At 43.0% G+C, this 18,887-nt stretch overlaps 2 protein-coding genes and 1 long non-coding RNA gene across 3 annotated transcripts; 2 read left to right on the top strand and 1 right to left on the bottom strand.

The window, feature by feature from the left end:
* The first annotated feature begins 1,476 nt into the window (after nucleotides 1-1,476).
* Nucleotides 1,477-8,328, top strand: LOC139577630 (uncharacterized). The gene is made up of 3 exons (XM_071404769.1): nucleotides 1,477-6,314; nucleotides 6,531-6,640; nucleotides 6,812-8,328. The coding sequence occupies exons 1-3, from the start codon at nucleotides 6,035-6,037 to the stop codon at nucleotides 7,892-7,894; spliced, it is 1,473 nt and encodes a 490-aa protein (XP_071260870.1). The 5' UTR covers nucleotides 1,477-6,034; the 3' UTR covers nucleotides 7,895-8,328.
* Nucleotides 8,329-9,046: 718 nt separating this feature from the next.
* On the bottom strand, nucleotides 9,047-11,999 carry LOC139577634 (uncharacterized). The gene is made up of 2 exons (XR_011675348.1): nucleotides 11,859-11,999; nucleotides 9,047-10,630 (listed from the first exon to the last, which is right to left on the bottom strand). It is a non-coding gene; the product is annotated as an uncharacterized lncRNA (long non-coding RNA).
* Nucleotides 11,929-18,295, top strand: LOC139577624 (uncharacterized). Its single transcript, XM_071404760.1, has 6 exons — nucleotides 11,929-12,211; nucleotides 13,585-13,715; nucleotides 13,912-14,070; nucleotides 15,913-16,077; nucleotides 16,451-16,560; nucleotides 16,813-18,295. The coding sequence occupies exons 1-6, from the start codon at nucleotides 11,929-11,931 to the stop codon at nucleotides 17,714-17,716; spliced, it is 1,752 nt and encodes a 583-aa protein (XP_071260861.1). The 3' UTR covers nucleotides 17,717-18,295.
* Nucleotides 18,296-18,887: the final 592 nt, after the last annotated feature.

The following is an 18,887-nucleotide window of genomic DNA, read 5'->3' on the forward strand; positions in this document are numbered from 1 at the left end:
TCATTCCTGAGTAGCCTAATTAGACATAGGAGTGTCCACAATGGGGAGAAATCGTAGCAGTGTGGCTTGAGATGTACACAAGGGATATCTGGGAACTATTATTTAGCTGTTATATTATAGTCATCATGTGAAGTGTCTTGGGCTAAGAGGGTAATTAACCATATAACATTCATTAAACCTTTGTTAACTTGTCATTTAAAATAGGCTTGTGTACCTGTTTTTAGAGAGACTAGGTTAGAATAAGGACAGTTTCATTTTTACCTTACTGAGGTGTGATGTAGATAGATGTAGATAGAATAGAAAATAATATCATCACTTTATTCCAACACACTTTTTTCTAAACTAGTCTGCTCTCTGCTTGAAAGATACTGATCATAGGAGATTTGATGTGTAACGTAATAAGCAGTACCGCATTTCAAAGAACAGCATAAGTCACTTTTTCATTTAACCACACCCTTTGAGCTATGACGCCAACCAATAAGATACTTTCTCTTCAGTGTAACGGAAGTGGGTGTGGCTAGGCGACATGGTGGAAGCGGATGTGGAACTGAAATAGAATGCTGGTGGAGAAAAGGATGAGTGGACTTCTGTCCAAAAGAATGGGATAAGGAGAAAAACTGTTGTGGAAAATATGTCTAGTTCTGATCATATCCCATTGTGTCTGGTAGGACTGCAGTTTTTGGAAAAACAATGTATGCCAGACTTGGTGAATCCGTTTCCATTTAGTGTGTTTCTGCTGATCAGAAAAGGCGTGTCTCACCCGAATTGATGAATATAATCTATCTTGCGTTGATGTGCCACCTGTCAAAGGAGTCATTTTTGGAGTCTTGGAAGAAGTCGACATTGCTCTACTGAAGAATGAATCGTGTGGTAAATGGCATGAAGGAGAAGATTTTGTCTGTTCTTGGGTTTTTTATGTGGAGTGTCTCCCTACCCGAGTGCAGCTGGGATATGTGTACTATTCTGTGAGAGCCTTTATATACTTCTTAGTAAACTCAAATGGATAAGTTATTTATGTCAAAAGGTTCAATGTTTTTTCAAATTCGAATCACTTCCTGAATTGCAGTAGCGGTGCATGGGTAAAATCAACAGGGAAGCCAATCCAGGGGGGGAAAAGCCATATTACAACCTGTGTGATAATTGCGTTGTTTGCTCTATAACCTGTTAGTTCATAGGCCTATATATCACGGTGTCAAGGCATAAGGCTGAGACAATAAGAAGACACAGTGGCAGAATAAATTCAACCACACCTTTGTTTCATCACAACACTGGAGAGTAACATCTATCTGGTGAAGTTAACAAAACACAAACAAAGCAAGTAAATGTTTCCGACATTGTCGGACTTCTAAACAACTATTGATTTAGAATCATGGAAAGTTATCGCAAAGAAAACAGGTGCTGCCTCCACTATTCCAGCACCATTTAAACTTCAACATAATCGAATCACCTATCTAATAAAAAGACAACTTTAACAAACCAAAAACAATTTAGTCCAACGTGGTACTGATTTCTGTGCGTGCGTTGACTCATCCTACCTGTAGAGAATCGCCAATGCCGCAATCTTCTTTCATGTTGCCTAAACGGTCTATGACTGTCATACAGTACACACTTTACATTTCTGTTGTCCTAGGCTACCTGGCTAAAATACTTGCTAACTAGCCTAACTTCCTTTCATGGGAGACGATGCACTAGGCCAGCTAGTTAACATTAGCCTACTTATGTTGAACTTCCATCCAAACGTAGTTTTTAACTTCTTATGGCTGCAGGGGCAGTATTGAGTAGCTTGGATGAAAGGTGCACAGAGGTGCCCATAGTAAACTGCCTGCTCCTCAGTCCCAGTTGCTAATATATGCATATTATTATTCGTATTGGATAGAAAACACTCTGAAGTTTCTAAAACTGTTTGAATGATGTCTGTGAGTATAACATAACTCATATGGCTGGCAAAGACCTGAGAAAAAATCCAAACAGGAAGTGGGAATTCTGAGGTTGGTAGATTTTCAACACAGCCCCTATTGAACAAACAGTGGGATATGGATGAGTTTCACTTCCTATGGCTTCCACTAGATGTCAACAGTCTGTAGAACCTTGTCTGATGCCTCTACTGTGAAGTGGGGCCGAAGGAGACAGGAAATAGTCAGGTCTACCATGACCTGGCCATGCGCGTTCACATGAGAGGGAGCGCTGTTCCATCGCATATCTGAAGTCAATGTAATTCTCCGGTTGGAACGTTACTGAAGATTTATGTTAAAAACATTCTAAAGATTGAATCAATACATCGTTTGACATGTTTCTACTGACTGTTACGGAACTTTTTGACATTGTCAGCTTTTAGTGAACTCGCTTTCTGCTAACAAAAAACGCTAACAAAAATAGCTATTTGGACATAAATGGTGGACATTACCAAACAAAACGAACATTTCTTGTGGAAGTGGGAGTCCTGGGAGTGCATTCCGACAAAGATCAGCAAAGGTAAGTGAAGATTTATAATGCTTTTTATGAGTTTTGTTGACTGCACAATTTGGCGGGTAACTGTATGGCTTCCTTTTGTGGCTGAACGCTGTTCTCAGATTATTTAATATTGTGCTTTTGCCGTAAAGCTTTTTGAAATCTGACACAGCGGTTGCATTAAGAACAAGTGTATCTTTAATTCTATGTAAAACATGTATCTTTCATCAAAGTTTAAGATGATTATTTTTGTTATTTGACGTGGCTCTCTGCAAAGGCATTTCTGAACATGGCGCCAATGTAAACTGAGGTTTTTGGATATAAATATGAGCGTTATTGAACAAAACATATGTATTGTGTAACATGAAGTCCTATGAGTGTCATCTGATGAAGATCATCAAAGGTTAGTGATTAATTCTATCTCTATTTCTGCTTTTTGTGACTCCTGTCTTAAGCTGGAAAAATGACTGTTTTTCTGTGATTTTGCGGTGACCTAACATAATCGTTTGTGGTGCTTTCGCTGTACAGCCTATTTGAAATCGGACACTTTGGTGGGATTAACAACAAGATTACCTTTAAAATGGTATAAGATACATGTATGTTTGAGGAATTTTAATTATGAGATTTCTGTTGTTTGAATTTGGCGCCCTGCACTTTCACTGGCTGTTGTCATATCATCCCGTTAACGGGATTGCAGCCATAAGATTAAGAGAGCAGAGTTGGAGAGACTTGCAATTACTCGTGAGATACGTTTTATAGCATACCTTTTAGGAGTGGGACGGATTTCAGACGGAGACAAATATGGGTAATCAATATTGATTTATACGCAATGTAGTAAACTATAGCCGATTCATATTTAAAAAGAAAATTTCCTTGCAAAGAACTGCCCCGTGCTGCTCCGCCCATAGGCTATAGCCTACTCTATTGTATTACACGTGTACCTGATCTCGCACATATGGCTACTGAACTTGAAGCAGCAGCAAGAATGATGGCAGCGGACACTTGCACTTTCTCTTGAGCTAGGTTTTGCATATAGCCTACATTTTAGGACGACGATTTGCAGTCAGAGATAAATAAATGGGTAGCCTAATCAATATTTATTGAAAACGAAAAGGTACAACGCTCACACACCATGGTAGCCTGTGCGCGTCTTTTCCTTTTCAATTGTGATCACATTTTTTGATTGCACCTCGACTCACGTTGGTTGAGGGCCCTTCACTTCTTTCCATTATCCATATTTATTTACAGACACTGTAGTAAACTATAGTCTAATCATATTTATGTTAATTTCCTTAAATATAACTACCACGTGATTCCCCCTCTATGCATCTAGCCAGCTCGTGTCTACTATGTCAATGAGACCACACAAAAATATAAACGCAACCATTTCAAAAAATTTACTGAGTTAGTTCATAGAAGGAAATCAGTCGATTTAAATAAATGAATTATGCCTTAATCTATGGATTTCACATTGGGGCGCAGCCATTGGCCCACCCACTGGGGAGCCTGGATACACGTGGTCTGCGGTTGTGAGGCCGGTTGGACATACGGCCGAATTCTCTAAAATGATGTTGGAGGCGGCTTATGCTCGAGAAATTAACATTAAATTCTCTGGCAACAGCTCTGTTGTACATTCCTGCATCAGCATGCCAATTGCACACTCCCTCAAAACTTGAGAAATCAGTGGCATTGTGTGGAGTGACAACTGCACATTTTAGGGTAGCCTTTTATTTTCCCCAGCACAAGCTGCACCTGTGTAATGATCACGCTGTTTAATCAGTTTATTGATATGCCACACTGTCAGGTGTGTGGATTATATTGGCAAAGGAGAAATGCTTACAAATAGGGATGTAAACAAATTTGTGCACTCAATTTTAGCATATGGAAAATGTCTGGGATGTTTTATTTCAGCTCATTAAACATGGGACCGACATGTTGCGTTTATATTTTTGTTCAGCATACGAGGCACGCCCAACTAGGACAAGTAGGCTATTAAACTTGAAGCAGCGAATTCCGAGTGTGTTTAATGTGATAAAGATGTACTTTTAATATAATATGTAGGACTAGGCTAACGCATTGCAAAGCAGAAAGACGACCGTTTCCAAATAATCTGCTGGACCCAAAAATATTTTCATCCCAAAGTTGTTTTTTGACCACTGGCTCCCACCCGCAGTATGAAAAATGCCGACCGCGCAGCAATGATCTCTGTCGGGACCCGTATGCAGCCCTCTACCGTGATGCACACACACATTTCAGTTTGGAAACAGCCAAGACGTTAGCGTCAAGACGTTAAAGTAGTTATATTTCTGCAATAAAATTCTAATTGTAGAATGCCCTGATACTTCCTACGTTTACCTGTAAATTTTGTGACATCTGGAAAGTAATCCGCGCCGTAGTGCCTGCCCAAGGTGGATGACGTCATCACTGGAAGATTGAGATGCTGTGGCTAGATAAGGAAATAGCTCCAGTTCTCCAGAGTAACCAAATTCCAGCAGTATGCACGTTACAAAAAAAACTGCTAACTCCACCAACTACCGAATTTAGTTTGAAGTGTTTTGAGGCCAGAGAATAAAATGCTAAAAATATATTTCAAATAGTATTGTGCCAACTAGGCTGGATGCTGTGCGAGAATTGTGACAAACTGACAGGCTCACCTGTCGAACGTACCTTTCTTTTCGAATCCGGAGGACATAAAATAATATATAGGTAAGATAGATATTGATTATTTTGAGACATGACATGTAGTATTTTCATATTTTAGTATACGCTTTTCATATTGTGACGTGTGTCATTTTTAAAGATTGCTCAGAACAACCAGCGTATCTCTGAAATGTCAACAGAGCACTGAGCATTTTATTTTCAAAGCCTTTTACATTTAATACAGCTCGTGTCATATTAATGTAGCGTTTTACGACCCGCGGAAAAAGTCACTACAAGAAGCTGCACTGCTCTATCAACAGAGCGCGATGCTTATTATTGGACGTATTAGGTTACGAAATCTGACTTTTTGGATATAATGTTAATGATACATTAGAGATCCCACTGAGCAAGTTAGAACATGAAGAATCATATGTCTTGGTAAAACGTATTTTATAACATGTAAAATTTCAAAACCACAGAGCGTTTAGTGGGTGGACACCCTATAATATGCTAACTCCAGGCTCTAGCCATATGTAAAAATGTGATTATTGTGGATTCTGTCACCATGAGCCTTAAGACACAACTCAAGGTAGCTAAGGGTTATTTGAACAAAATAGAATTTGCATTTACTATCCCTTTAAAAACTTCCAGTTTTGACCCCACCCGGTAGGTGGCCGTAATACACCATTTTGGTGTAGTCCGCCGACAAAAACCTCAAAGAAGACGTAAACAGAAGTGAGCCGTGACCAAAAACTATTTCCACGTTTGCGATTTTGTTGTCATTTAGACGTTTTATTAACACCCTGGAACTCAAAATAATATTAATTTACCTGACAGCATCGCACACTTACCCCCAGGTATTATTTAATTCGCATTGGAGACAGGACTTGGTTGATAGATGTTATCTAGGTAACGCTAGCTAGCTAGTTGCGAAAGTTACCTAACAATGGCTATGGTTTTTCACACTCAAATAGCCTCCATTATGGAGGTGCTAGCGAATGCAGCAGTGGCAGAGATTTGTAAACTCGTAGACGACGACTATGCAGTGTTTCGTTTGGAAATAACTCAAAGCCAGAAAGAAAACAGGGCATTGCGGAGGAAACTACAGCTACTAGAACTGAAGAAGGTGGCGCGAGAGCGCGCAGAAAGGACAATGCGAGAGCGCGTCCTCGCCAGTCGTCCCAGTAGTGTCAAGATCCTCGACCGATACAGAGGATTGACAAGAGGTACATTTTGCATGAGGCTGCGTGGCCTGTTGCCCCTTTACCCTCTGCACATGTGCCTTTGTGTTAGCCAGAATTGGATCTTGGTCAGTTTTTGGATAGCCTAATTCGCCTGATTACTTATCTGTCTTGCAATATAACGTTGAGCATTGACAGTAGCTAACCTAACCACTTCTTTCCCCCCAATAACTCTCTCGGGTGACTTATATCTCACTGGAGGCCACGTGAGCTTTGTGAAGCCAGCAGGACACAATACATGGAGAGATGACCAACCAATCACTGTTGATGAGGGGAGTGGAACCTCAACCCAGCATGTTATTGTGATAGAGGTTAGTGTAATAGTCAGAATTACAGTACATTTCATAAAGGCTCCACTCAGCTATTCACTTGCTTACGTGTACATCATTTATCTGCCATAGCGGAGCTTGTGTGACTTCTCTACGGCATTGTCACCCAATTCTACTCAATACTGTCAATAACCTCCCCTCTTCTTGTGTCAGTCTGCGGAGGCTGCAGGTCCTGGGGTCAAGCAGGAGAGTTCTGAAGGAGAGGAGGACCCACGTCACATCCAAACTGGAGTGCCTCCTGTAGCCATGGAGGACCCCACTAATGCCCCAGCGGCGCCCAGGACACGACGCAGCATCACGGAGGTCGGTGGAACACTGAATGCCGTCCTCAAGTCAGAGACAGACACCAAGAATTTAACGGGTCTGGGGCGATTGGGCTGTCCTCCTGCTCTCCGCTCAGAATATTTACTTGATGGTAACCCAAGCCCGAGGATGGATCTGTCCCATCAGGACTCAGTTGACCCTTTACAGACTGGCAATGATCCGTCCTGTTCATACGCTACAGAGATGATACCTGGTGACATGCCAGTCGGCTTAGATACACAGACTAATCCAATGAGAGGGGACTGGAACCGGTACAGTAGTAGTGTATACTCTGAAGGGTGCCTAGATAAGAAAGGGGAGGTTATAGTGATAGATGAGGTGACTGTGAAAGTGGAGAGTGACGCTCCTCTGACATGGAATGCAGACGAGACTCACTTAGGAGAAGGACACTCACAGGGCAACACCAGTGACTTCTTAGACTACAGGGAAAGCTTAAAGACCAATCTAACTGTTGCAACCCACTCCCCTTTACACACGCTCAGGGATCACGACCCACTGTCCACGCCGATGGCACCTTCCGATTCACAATACCTTTTCGATCAGGTATTGAACTCAAACGACAGGGCTAGAGCCCAGGCTCGGGGAGGGGGAGCCACATCAGGCAATAGTAAAGAGAAACGGTTCCTCTGCATGTTCTGTAATAAAGGCTTCAGCAGCTCCCAGAAGGTGGAGATCCACCAGAGGGTCCACACAGGGGAGAAACCATACAGCTGTACCCAGTGTCATATGCGCTTCACCCAGGCTGGTGACCTGAAGAGGCACCAGAGGGTCCACACAGGGGTGAAACCCTTTAGCTGTACCCAATGTCACATGAGCTTCGCCCAGGCTGGCAACCTGAAGAGGCACCAGAGGGTCCACACAGGGGAGAAACCCTCTAGTGTGAGAAGAGGTTCTCCCACCAGCATCAACTGAACATGCACTTAAGTCCACACGGGAGAAAGGCCATTGGCCTGTACGCACTACGGGAAGAGGTTCTCCGAGGATACACCAGCAGAAAAAACATTCCACGGATTGACCTAGAAATTAACCATTCCTCTCGATAGCTTCTGACGTTTAGATCAAACCCTGCATTAAAGACAAAGATAAATGTTAATTGGTGTCAGCAGAAAAGCTCCACATATGCATTTGGATTAACAGATTTCAGTGTTGAATATTCCTGGGTAGAACATTGCATCCAGACATGATATAAGTCTAAAAAGTTGTTCAACTACTTAATGTTTTTCCCAAGACACTTTTAATGAGAAAATGAATGCAGTTTATCGAGTTCATTCAGATTTTTAGTTGAGACATGTATGTGTGGTTTTTATATGGTGCATTTAAAATGTGTATGTTTAATAATCACAAAATGGGACTTTTCATTCATTGAGACTCTCTTTAGTATATATCACATCTGATCTCACCCTATTCTTAAAACACCAGGCAGCGCTGTATAACCGATATACATGTTAAAAAATGTAAAAAGCCATTCGGCATGCTTGAATGGACACGTTTTTGAATAGCCGTTTTTACATGGTCCTTCATATCGCCAGATTCTGACTCAGCTACAGTTAAGATGTTCCATTACCCAAAAGAGGCTTAAATGTTGCTCAGATGAGTTACCCTGCCCTCCTAAGCCATATGAGGCTGTTGTCATCACCCACAACACACAGACGAAGCCATCGAGTCCCAGAAAATGAGCTGCGAGGCCTTACACACCTCTCTCATCACACAGTCAACCATTGGTCAGGTAGTGACCACCCTCACCAGCTGGGACCTGCCCGTAAGCGAGAAAAGATCAGGAGGAAAGAGCTGTCAAACATATGGCACGCAGCTATACATTTGTTATATAACTTTCTTCTATGTATTTTTTTGGGGGTGGAGGGGAAACAAATTCAGTATACATTAAAATGACTCAAACCAAATCGAAACTAGAAATTATAATTGACTTACATTTACAGTGCATTCTGAAAGTATTCAGACCTCTTGACTTTACACATTTTGTTAAGTTACAGCTTTATTCTAAAATTTATTAAATCTTTTTTTTCCCTCAATCTACACACAATACCCCATAATGACAAAAACAGGTTTAGACATTTTTGCACGTTTATTAAGAATAAAAAACTGAAATATGTAAATGTGATAAATATTCAGACCCTTTACTCAGTACTTTGTTGAAGCACCTTTGACGCTACAAGCTTGGCACATCTGTATTTGGGGAGTTTCTCCCATTCTTCTCTGCAGATCCTCTCAAGCTCTGTCAGGTTGGATGGGGAGCGTCGCTGCACAGCCATTTTCAGGTCTCACCAGAGATGTTCGATCGGGTTCAAGTCTGGGCTCTGGCTGGACCACAAGGACATTCAGAGACTTGTCCCGAAGCCACTCCTGCGTTGTCTTGGCTGTGTGCTTAGGGTCGTTGTCCTGTTGGAAGGTGAACCTTCGCCCCAGTCGGAGGTCCTGAGCGCTCTGGAGCAGGTTTTTATCAAGGATCTCTGTACTTTGCTCCGTTCATCTTTCCCTCTCCTGACTAGTCTCCCAGTCCCTGAAAAACATCCCCACAGCATGATGCTGCCGCCACCATGCTTCACAGTGGGGATGGTGCCAGGTTTCCCCCAGACGTGACGCTTGGCATTCAGGTCAAAGAGTTCAATCTTGGTTTCATCTGACCAGAGAATCTTGTTTCTCATGGTTTTAGGTACCTTTTGGCAAACTCCAAGCGGGCTGTCCTGTGCCTTTTACTGAGGAGTGGCTTCCGTCTGACCACTCTACCATAAAGGCCTGATTTGGTGGAGTGCTGCAGATGGTTGTCCTTCTGGAGGGTTCTCCCATCTCCACAGAGGAACTCTGGAGCTCTGTCAGAGTGACCATCGGGTTCTTGGTCACCTCAGGTTTTCCACCGATTGCTCGGTTTGGCCGGGCGGCCAGTTCTAGGAAGAGTCTTGGTGGTTCCAAACTTCTCCCATTTAAGAATGATGGAGGCCACTGTTCTTGGGGACCTTCAATGCTGCAGACATTTTTTGGTACCCTTCCCAGATCTGTGCCTCGACACAATCCTGTTTCGGAGCACTACGGACAATTCCTCTCCACAGCCGACTGGCCGGTGCTCAGCGGGGTTCCATCCCGAAGGGGTCTCCCCCTTCCCAGGAGAACAGAGCTGTTCTCGACCCAACCAACCAGCCATGGAGATACGTTACTCGCCGTGGAAGTCAAAGACAGCATCCTCTGGAAACAGGGGTCTCCTTGGAGATGTTGATCCCTGACCAGACACAGACCAGAAACAGCTTTGCCGCCCTGGATCCAGAGGTTCCAGCGCCGCCTTCTTTGGGGGCTTCCCAATCAAGATCAGATCCGGAGGTACGTGCGTCTTTGTCCTCTGTTCTGTCTCCCTCTCCGGTGGCTTCTACCTCGGGTTCAGATCCTCGGAGCTCCCACCCTTATCAGACCGTGAGGCTGCCTGAGAGACCGGCCCATTTGACATCACCAGCTGTCATCATAGGCAGCTCTAGGGTGGGAAACATCTCGGTTCCCAAGGCAAAAACCCTGTGCTACCCAGGAGCACGAGTACAGCACATCACAAGGATGCTTCCAACTGTTCTACCACAGATGCCGGGAGCTGACACTGTCGTAGTCCATGTGGGGTCAAACGACATCAGGAGGGCTAGCTCGGAACATCTGAAAATTAATTTTAAAGAACTGATTTTAGCATTAAAAGACTCCAAAAAAGAGCCAATCAGGTACCACAGAGGGACTTGGGGAAAATTGCAGTTGGTTCAGAACAGGGCAGCACGGCTGGCCCTTAAAAGTACACGGAGAGCTAACATTAATGTCATGCATGTCAATCTCTCATGGCTCAAAGTGAAAGAGAGATTGACTTCCTCATTACTTGTTTTTGTAAGAGGTGTTGACAAGCTCAAGGTACCGAGCTGCCTGTTTTAAAATACAAGCACACAGCTCGGACACCCATGCATACGCCACAAGACATGCCACCAGAGGTCTCTTCACAGTCCCCAAGTCCAGAACAGACTATGGGAGGTGCACGGTACTACATAGAGTAATAGCTACACGGGCCTGAGGACACACACTTAGTGTGTTGTGAATTCTGTAATGTAAAATTATATAGCCGCCTTAATTTTGCCGGACCCCAGGAAGAGTAGCTGCTGCCTTGGCAGGAACTAATGGGGATCCATAATAAATACAAATGGAAACAGGATGTACCTGAGCTAAGGGTCTGAATACTGTGAATACTTTTAGAGAGATGGTAAACATAGGCTATAACAAGTAAGTAGCCTTTCACAAACCTTAGCTCATCTCCTGTTTCTGATGTACAAGTACACCCCCTGGACAAGACGGGCTAAGGCCCTAATTGCAGGGATTTGGGCTAAGGCCCTATTGCAGGGCTAGCCCGAATCTAGCTCCTTTAATGCTGAGTGCCAAGCGGAGACGCATCAGGGCCCATTTTTACAGTCTTTGGTATGACTCGGCCAGGGATTGAACTCACAACCTTCCAATCTCAGGGCAGACACTAACCACAAGGCCACTGAGTTGATCAGACTATAACAAGGACAGTTTTACATTACTTTATTATTTTCTACTCTATTCTTGCTAACACACTGTTCTTTATAAACACGTCTGCTCACAGCTTTAAAAATACTGATCATAGGAGATTTTATGTAATGTAATAAGCAATACCGTATTTCAAAGAACAGCACGCATACCTTTTTCATTTAACTACACCCTTCCAGCTATGACGCCAACCAATAAGATCCTTTCTCTTAAGTAAACGGAAGGAACAAGGACATAGAACGATTTCGATGTTTCGTTTTTATTGTGATCTAGGCGTTTATTAACACCCTGGAACTCAAAATATGATTCATTTAACTGCACAGCATCACACACTTACCCCAGGTAGTCTTTAATTCGCGCTGGAGACAGGAATTGGTTAATATATGTTATCTAGCTAACTGCTAACAATGGCTAACTATATGGTTTTTCACACTCAAATCGCCTCCATCATGGAGGAGCTAGCAAATGCAGCTGTGGCAGATATCTGTAAGCTCGTAGACGACGACTATGCAGTGTTTCGTTTGGAAATAACTCAAAGCCAGAAAGAAAACAGGACATTGAGGAGGAAACTAGAGCTACTGGATCTGAAGGTGGCACGGGAGCGGGAAGAGATGACAACGAGAGAGCGCGTTCTCGCCAGTCGTTCTTGTAGTGTCAACATCCTGGACCGATACAGAGGAATGACAAGAGGTACATTCTGCAGAAGGCTGCGGGCCCTGTCGCCCCATTCCCCTCTGCGCATGTGTTCAGATGTGTTACAGAATTGGGTCTTTATCCGTTTTTGGATAGTATACCATACTTCCCCTGATTACTAGGCTATCTTGCACATATATTTTTATTTAACCAGCCAGGTCGATTAAGAACAAATTCTTATTGCACAAAGAGTCTTTACTGAATTTCCTATTGTCATACTCAATTTAAAAAAAAAGTGATGCATGGAACATAATCAATCAATAAATAGTGTATCAACAAGTAATGATAAGTGTTACCTTACTTTCAGGGCCGGATTACCGAATAGGCATTAATAGGCTCTATTTTAATTTCCCCTGACCAAAGCACCGGTTCCAATCCAAGTGCCAATGCCATGTAGCAAACTCCAGGCGTTTACATTTGTTGGTTGTCATATTAATCAGGCTGTAATACACAATGAATTGATATATACAGTCTGAAACTAAATGGGATGGGCATTGACATTTTTAGACTGTTGGAGTACTCGCATGCTTTTTTTCTGAGTAGTCCAATGGGGGGGGGGAATATATTTTTAGAACACAAGGCCCGCACTGGAAAAAAACGTGTGCTTTTATCTATATGCCAACAGATTGCAACAATGCCTAATTTATCATAACCATTACAGATAAAATCCGAATTGCTAAATTGCCCCGTATATATTCAGTCATTTAAAAAGCAAGCGCCATTTAAGATTCAATTATTGAAACTGTAATATCAACTGGTAGTAACTCGATTGTTCTCAATCCTCCCCTGATTCAGAATGTACCATTTTCATTGTCCTTGCATGCTTGGTTCAATAGCTATTGACGATGAAAAATGAATATCCAGTATAAAACTAATTTTACCTCAGTGCCAAACTGAACCATATACCTACCAGCTCTCTGAAAAGTTGGCTAAACAATACTTTCCTGTCTATATTTTGTCTCAAATTTCACAGCTGCTAGAGTAAGTTTAAATGTATAGTATGTACATTTACACAATTTTGCAAGCATTCGTTTCAGGCTGTAAATACCAATTAATTGTGTATTACAGGCTTATTAATCAGAATCATTTGTTGAATAACATGAAATAGAGTTCTATGGCCACACACACCAGTGGTGGGTTTGTTGTCGAAATGAGAATGTGGTGGGTTTGTCGATGAAATGAGAATGCATGAGCAGAAAATAACCCTATACCCTACTGTAAAATATGGTGGTGGATCTTTGGTCCTGGGGCCCTTTAAGGTCAACGGCATCATGAACTTTACACAGTTGTAGACAGTGTCAATAGTGTACACTATAGCGTTGCGCATTGACAGTACCTAACCACCTCTTTTCCTCCAATCACTCTCTCAGGTGAAGGACATCTCACTAGAGGCCACAGGAGCTTTGTGAAGCCAGCGGGACACAACGCGTGGAGAGATGACCAACCCATATCTATAGATGAGGAGAGTGGGACCTCAACCCAGCATGTTATCGTGATAGAGGTTAGTGCCATAGTGTAACATGGAAAATTACAGTACATCAAATGTGGCCCATTCATTAATTTCAGAAAGGCTCCCCTCAGCTATTCAGTCATGTACATCCTCATTTATCTGCCATAGGGGAGTTTGTGAGACTTCCCTATGACATTGTTATCCAATTCAACTCATGTACCGATATTAACCTCCTCTCTTGTGTCAGTCTGAAGATGCAGAAGCTAGAGGTCCTGGGGTCAAGCAGGAAAGGTCTGAAGGAGAGGTACCACAACACAGAAGAGACATCGAGATTGGAGCGCCCCCTGTAGCCACGGAGAACCGCGCCGCCACGCCCCAACCCAGGCCCTGCCGCAGCATCACGGAGGTCAGTAGAACGCAGAACACCGTCTTCAAGTCAGAGACAGACACAGATACTTTAAACACAAAGGCTCTTGCACACAGGATCTGACCACAGATCAGACCCTGAGAGACTGGGCTGTCCTCCTGCTCCTGGCTCAGAGTATTTACTTTACGGTAACCCGAGCATGAGGACGATTCAATCCCATTGGGACCCTGACAACATGCCCTTGGGTTTAGAGACACAGACTGATATGTCAAGAGAGGACTGGAACCAGTACAGTAGTAGTGTATAGGATCCAAACAGTGGTGAAATCCTTCATCTGTACCCAGTGTCATATGCGCTTTACCCAAAATGGCCATCTGAAGAGGCACCAGATGGTCCACACAGGATAAATCCTACAGCCGCCCCCAGTGTGAGAAGAGGTTCTCCCACCAGCACCATCTGAAAAGGTACCTCTAGGTCCACACGGGAGAGAGGCCATTCGCCTGTACGCACTGCGGGAAGAGGATCTCAGAGAGGTGCTACCTCAGGATACACCAGCAGAAAAACCATTCCGCTCTATAACATAAACCACGTTTCCATCCACAGATGAAAATCATGGCAGCTGTGATGGAAACAGGAAGTTTAAGTACAATTTTATAAATGCTGACAGATAATTTGTTTGTTCGACACGGTGGGATCTTTTTGCGTCTGTAAAATACATTTTGCGAGAAAGAGCGATGGAAACGCCTATATGTGCAAATGGTGATATGAATACCATGATATCGAAGTAAACTTGGAGTCATGCGATGATATGGTGTGTGGTCCTCCCACTACGACTTGGGGAAACCATGTGGTTTATTAGGCTACAGATGAAATAACTTAAGAACTTCACATGGTGGTGAAAGTGCACAGTGATCTTGATGCTCATTTTCAACGAAATATCGAGGGTCTTGATTCTGGTGACATGATGATCGCTGCTTGACTTCCGTTTGACAAATACAAATATTCTTGTTCTTTGACATAATAATCTCATAATGTGGATAGCCTACCTCCACTGTATCTGCGAGCTATTGGCTAGAGCACAGGTACCAAGACCAGAGTAGGTACATTTGCTATTTAACGCAATAGTTTGTGACAAAACGGTAGAGTTGAAAATGTAATGGAAACAATGAACTTTAGATTTTTATTCTGTACATGAAAACTTAAGAGAAAAAGTACATTTTGTGTGCACTACTTCATCAAGCAATACATTTTATCTGCAACAAGTCCGTTTGGTGGAAACAAACCACTGGTGGGAAAATCCGCATATTTTCTTGAAAATCTGTCGTCAATTGAATGGATACCTAGCCATAGAAAGTAACCATTCCACTCGATAGCTTCTGACGTTTAGATCAAACTCTGCATTAAAGACAAAGATGAATTTTCATTGTTGTCAGCAGAAAAAATTGACAGATACATTTGGAATAAAGACAGAAACAGAATCCGTGTTGAATATTCCTGGGTAGAATATTGCATCCAGACATTGTATTCTATATGTTATTCTATATGCCTTATATACAGTATATATAATGAAGTAGTTGAATGGAAGTAATGAAACACATCATACACAGTACAAAAACAATATGTAACAGACTTTTTAGGCTTATAGAATGGGGTCCTAAATTATGGACACTCTTGATAAAGTATAGTATTTTCCCTGATCTTTATCAAGAGTGCCAATAATTTTGCAGTTGCATGTACAGGAATTTGACTCTGTGAAATCGTATAGGACTCAAACGTAGTGGGGATGGGTAAACGCTCTATGTTGAAAGTGTGTTTATTATCTGTGTGTACGTACCTGAGGGAGTGTATGTCTGTGTAATCGGTATCACCTGTCTCTTCCAGGAGGAGGAGGGTCAAGAGGTGCTTCTGGTGAAGGGGGAGGGTTATGAGGAGGGTCTGGGGAACCCTGAGGGAACCATGGTCATGGAGGACAACCAGACTACACCTCCGCCTGAACCCACAGAGGAACCAGCTGAGCAGCACAGGACCACACACAGTCTCACAGAGGTCAGCCCACGGTGAACTACTGTCTGAATGGTATTAGTTCAGGGCCTGTATCCACAAAGTGTCTCAGAGCAGGAGTGCTGATCTAAGATATAATTTTATTCATTATGATCTAAAAGGCAAAACTGATCCTAGATCAGCACTTCTACTCAGAGACACTTTCTGGATACTAGCCCAGGTCTTGATTCATTGTCTTAAGTGCGGGACCATGCCTTTTGAATGATCAAATCATTAGAGTGTCAAGTAATAAAATCAACTAACATGTTTGCATAGTACTCATAGCAATCCATCATTGCCCAATCAGAAGATGCTCCATAGTAGGGTGCTCATATCAGATTTCTTGATCCAACATCCTCTCACACGGTATCTCTTACAGTCAGTGGACATGGAGGATGGGAAGCCTGATCTACTGCTGGTCAAAGAGGAGACAATAGAAGACGGTCCAGAGAGCATTGATCTGCTGAGTGGACTAAAGATGGGGGAGCAAGTTAAGGGAGAAATACATATAACCTACAAACAGTAATAGATATTCAATGGGATTAGTGATGCACCTGGTTACTATTCTTTCTAAATTTTCTTAATTCATAAAATTAAATGAATACAACTTATGTTTAGTTACCAAAACACACACATTATAATGTATGAACTTCACCAGGTAATTGACTAAAAACTCTAGATATGGAGAATGGTAGAATTCTCTGCCATGTTTGTGAAGTCTATTTTGTAACCTCGTGCTGCAGGTGGTTGGCTGGAGGCTAACAGAGGAGATTGGGCAACCATCTTAGATTTCCAGACCCAGACCGGTGCAGCCAAAGGCCCAGGGGACAACATCACTGAGCAGGCCAGGACCAGAGGGGACATAGTGGAGGTCAGTGGATGGGACAGCGTCATCAACTCTGGGCTGGGGAACAATGCTGTTAATCACAACCAGAAACAGACAGTTGAACACAAAACAACAAACAAACTTAGTCTCCATGACAACAGACTGGCTGAGACCAGTGCGAGGCATAGATTTGGTCCGTGGGGACGGGGAGGTGTCCGTATGCGGCGGGAGAGAACAGACTCGGCTAGCGATGATCCGTCCTGCTCCTATAGTTGTGATTCAGAGATACTGATGGCGCCAGGTGCTGCCTTCAGCCTGCCTTCTATAGGATCTATCAACTGGAACATGGACCCTGCAACAACACAGACACTCCCTGGCCTTCATCCTCCTCACACTCTCCTAATGTTAAACCAGACCTCAGACAATGCCAGTGCCTCAACACTAAATGGATACACAAGCCCATTGACAAATGACAGTAGTAGTAACTCTATCAGTAGATCCGGTGGAAAAGAGAAGCGCTTCCCGTGTTCATTCTGTGGGAAAGCCTTCAGTTTCCCCAAACAGGTGGAGATCCACCAGAGGATGCACACGGGGGAGAAACCATTCAGCTGCCAACTGTGCCGGGCTAGTTTCTCCGACTCTTCCAACCTGAAGAGGCACCAGAGGATGCACACGGGGGAGAAACCGTTCAGCTGCCACCTGTGCCAGGCCAGTTTCTCACACTCATTCAACCTGAAAAGACACCAGAGGGTCCACACAGGGGAGAAATCCTACAGCTTCCCCAGTGTGAGAAGAGGTTCTCCCACCAGCACCAGCTGAAGATGTACCTGAAGGTACACATGGGAGAAAGACCATTTGCCTGTACGCACTGTGGGAAGAGGTTCTCAGAGAGAAGCTACCTCAGGATACACCAACAGGAAATGCACACGGCCCATGAATAGTGTATAGTGACTTGTTGTAGTACTAGTTCGTTTGTAGTTAATTCTGTTGGTTTTGGATGTATAGGGAACTGGACGAGGTGAACTGAGGAAAGAATGAGTATGATGAGACAGAGTAGATGATATGGTGATGGTTGGTGTGATGGTGTCTGTAAAAATGCTTAATTGATGGGTCCAACCCTGACTGCATGTCCCATTAGGTTGATACTGTTTTTTATAGTGAGATAATGAGTGCCTTAATTCACATTTACTTGACATAAAGTAGTGAAGATGTGTGTAATGTTGAACCTTTTCCAAAGTATTCAAACATGTATTTTATTAAAGTGAGGCTACCGGATTTACATTAAGGTAAAGTGTTAGTGAAAAGTACCATGTATCGTTTTGTGCAATAAAAGTACTGAACGTAAAGTTATGTGGGTGTATGACCATCTTGTTGACATTAAATACAAAATTGACTCTGTGCTGACTGACTTAGTTATTTTTGTATCATTGCAGGGACTGAGTTTCCCTCGTCTCAGTCGAACAAAAAACGTAATACGTAATTATTGAATCAACACAATATGGCAATTTTTTCAATAATAAACTCCAATGGCGCTATAATGTTAGGTACTTGAATCAGTGTTAGAGATGGGCTTGACCGTGATTTTTTTTTAAAATATCATGTCATGTTTCTGTGCGTCCAGCAAAGAGTTTCTAACATACCAAAAAACAGGGATAGATGGCAGTATTTGCGCAAAACTGAAACCGCGAACCACCGCATTCAACCACGGTAAAGTGAACGGGAACATGGATGAGTACAAACAGACCAGCTACAAACTCCGTAAGGCAATCAAAGAAGCAAAAAGTCAGTACATGGACAAAGTGTAGTTGCAATTCAACGGCTCAGACACAAGACGCACGTGGCAGGGACTGTTAACTCTTAAATGGCTGACAGCCAGACGGCATCCCAAGCCACGTCCTCAGAGCATGCGCAGATCAGCTGGCTGGAGTTTTTACGGACATATTCAATCTGTCTCTATCCTTGTCTGTCGTCCCCACATGCTTCAATTTTT

The sequence above is a fragment of the Salvelinus alpinus genome, chromosome 6 (assembly GCF_045679555.1).
Source record: "Salvelinus alpinus chromosome 6, SLU_Salpinus.1, whole genome shotgun sequence".
Lineage (NCBI taxonomy): Eukaryota > Metazoa > Chordata > Actinopteri > Salmoniformes > Salmonidae > Salvelinus > Salvelinus alpinus.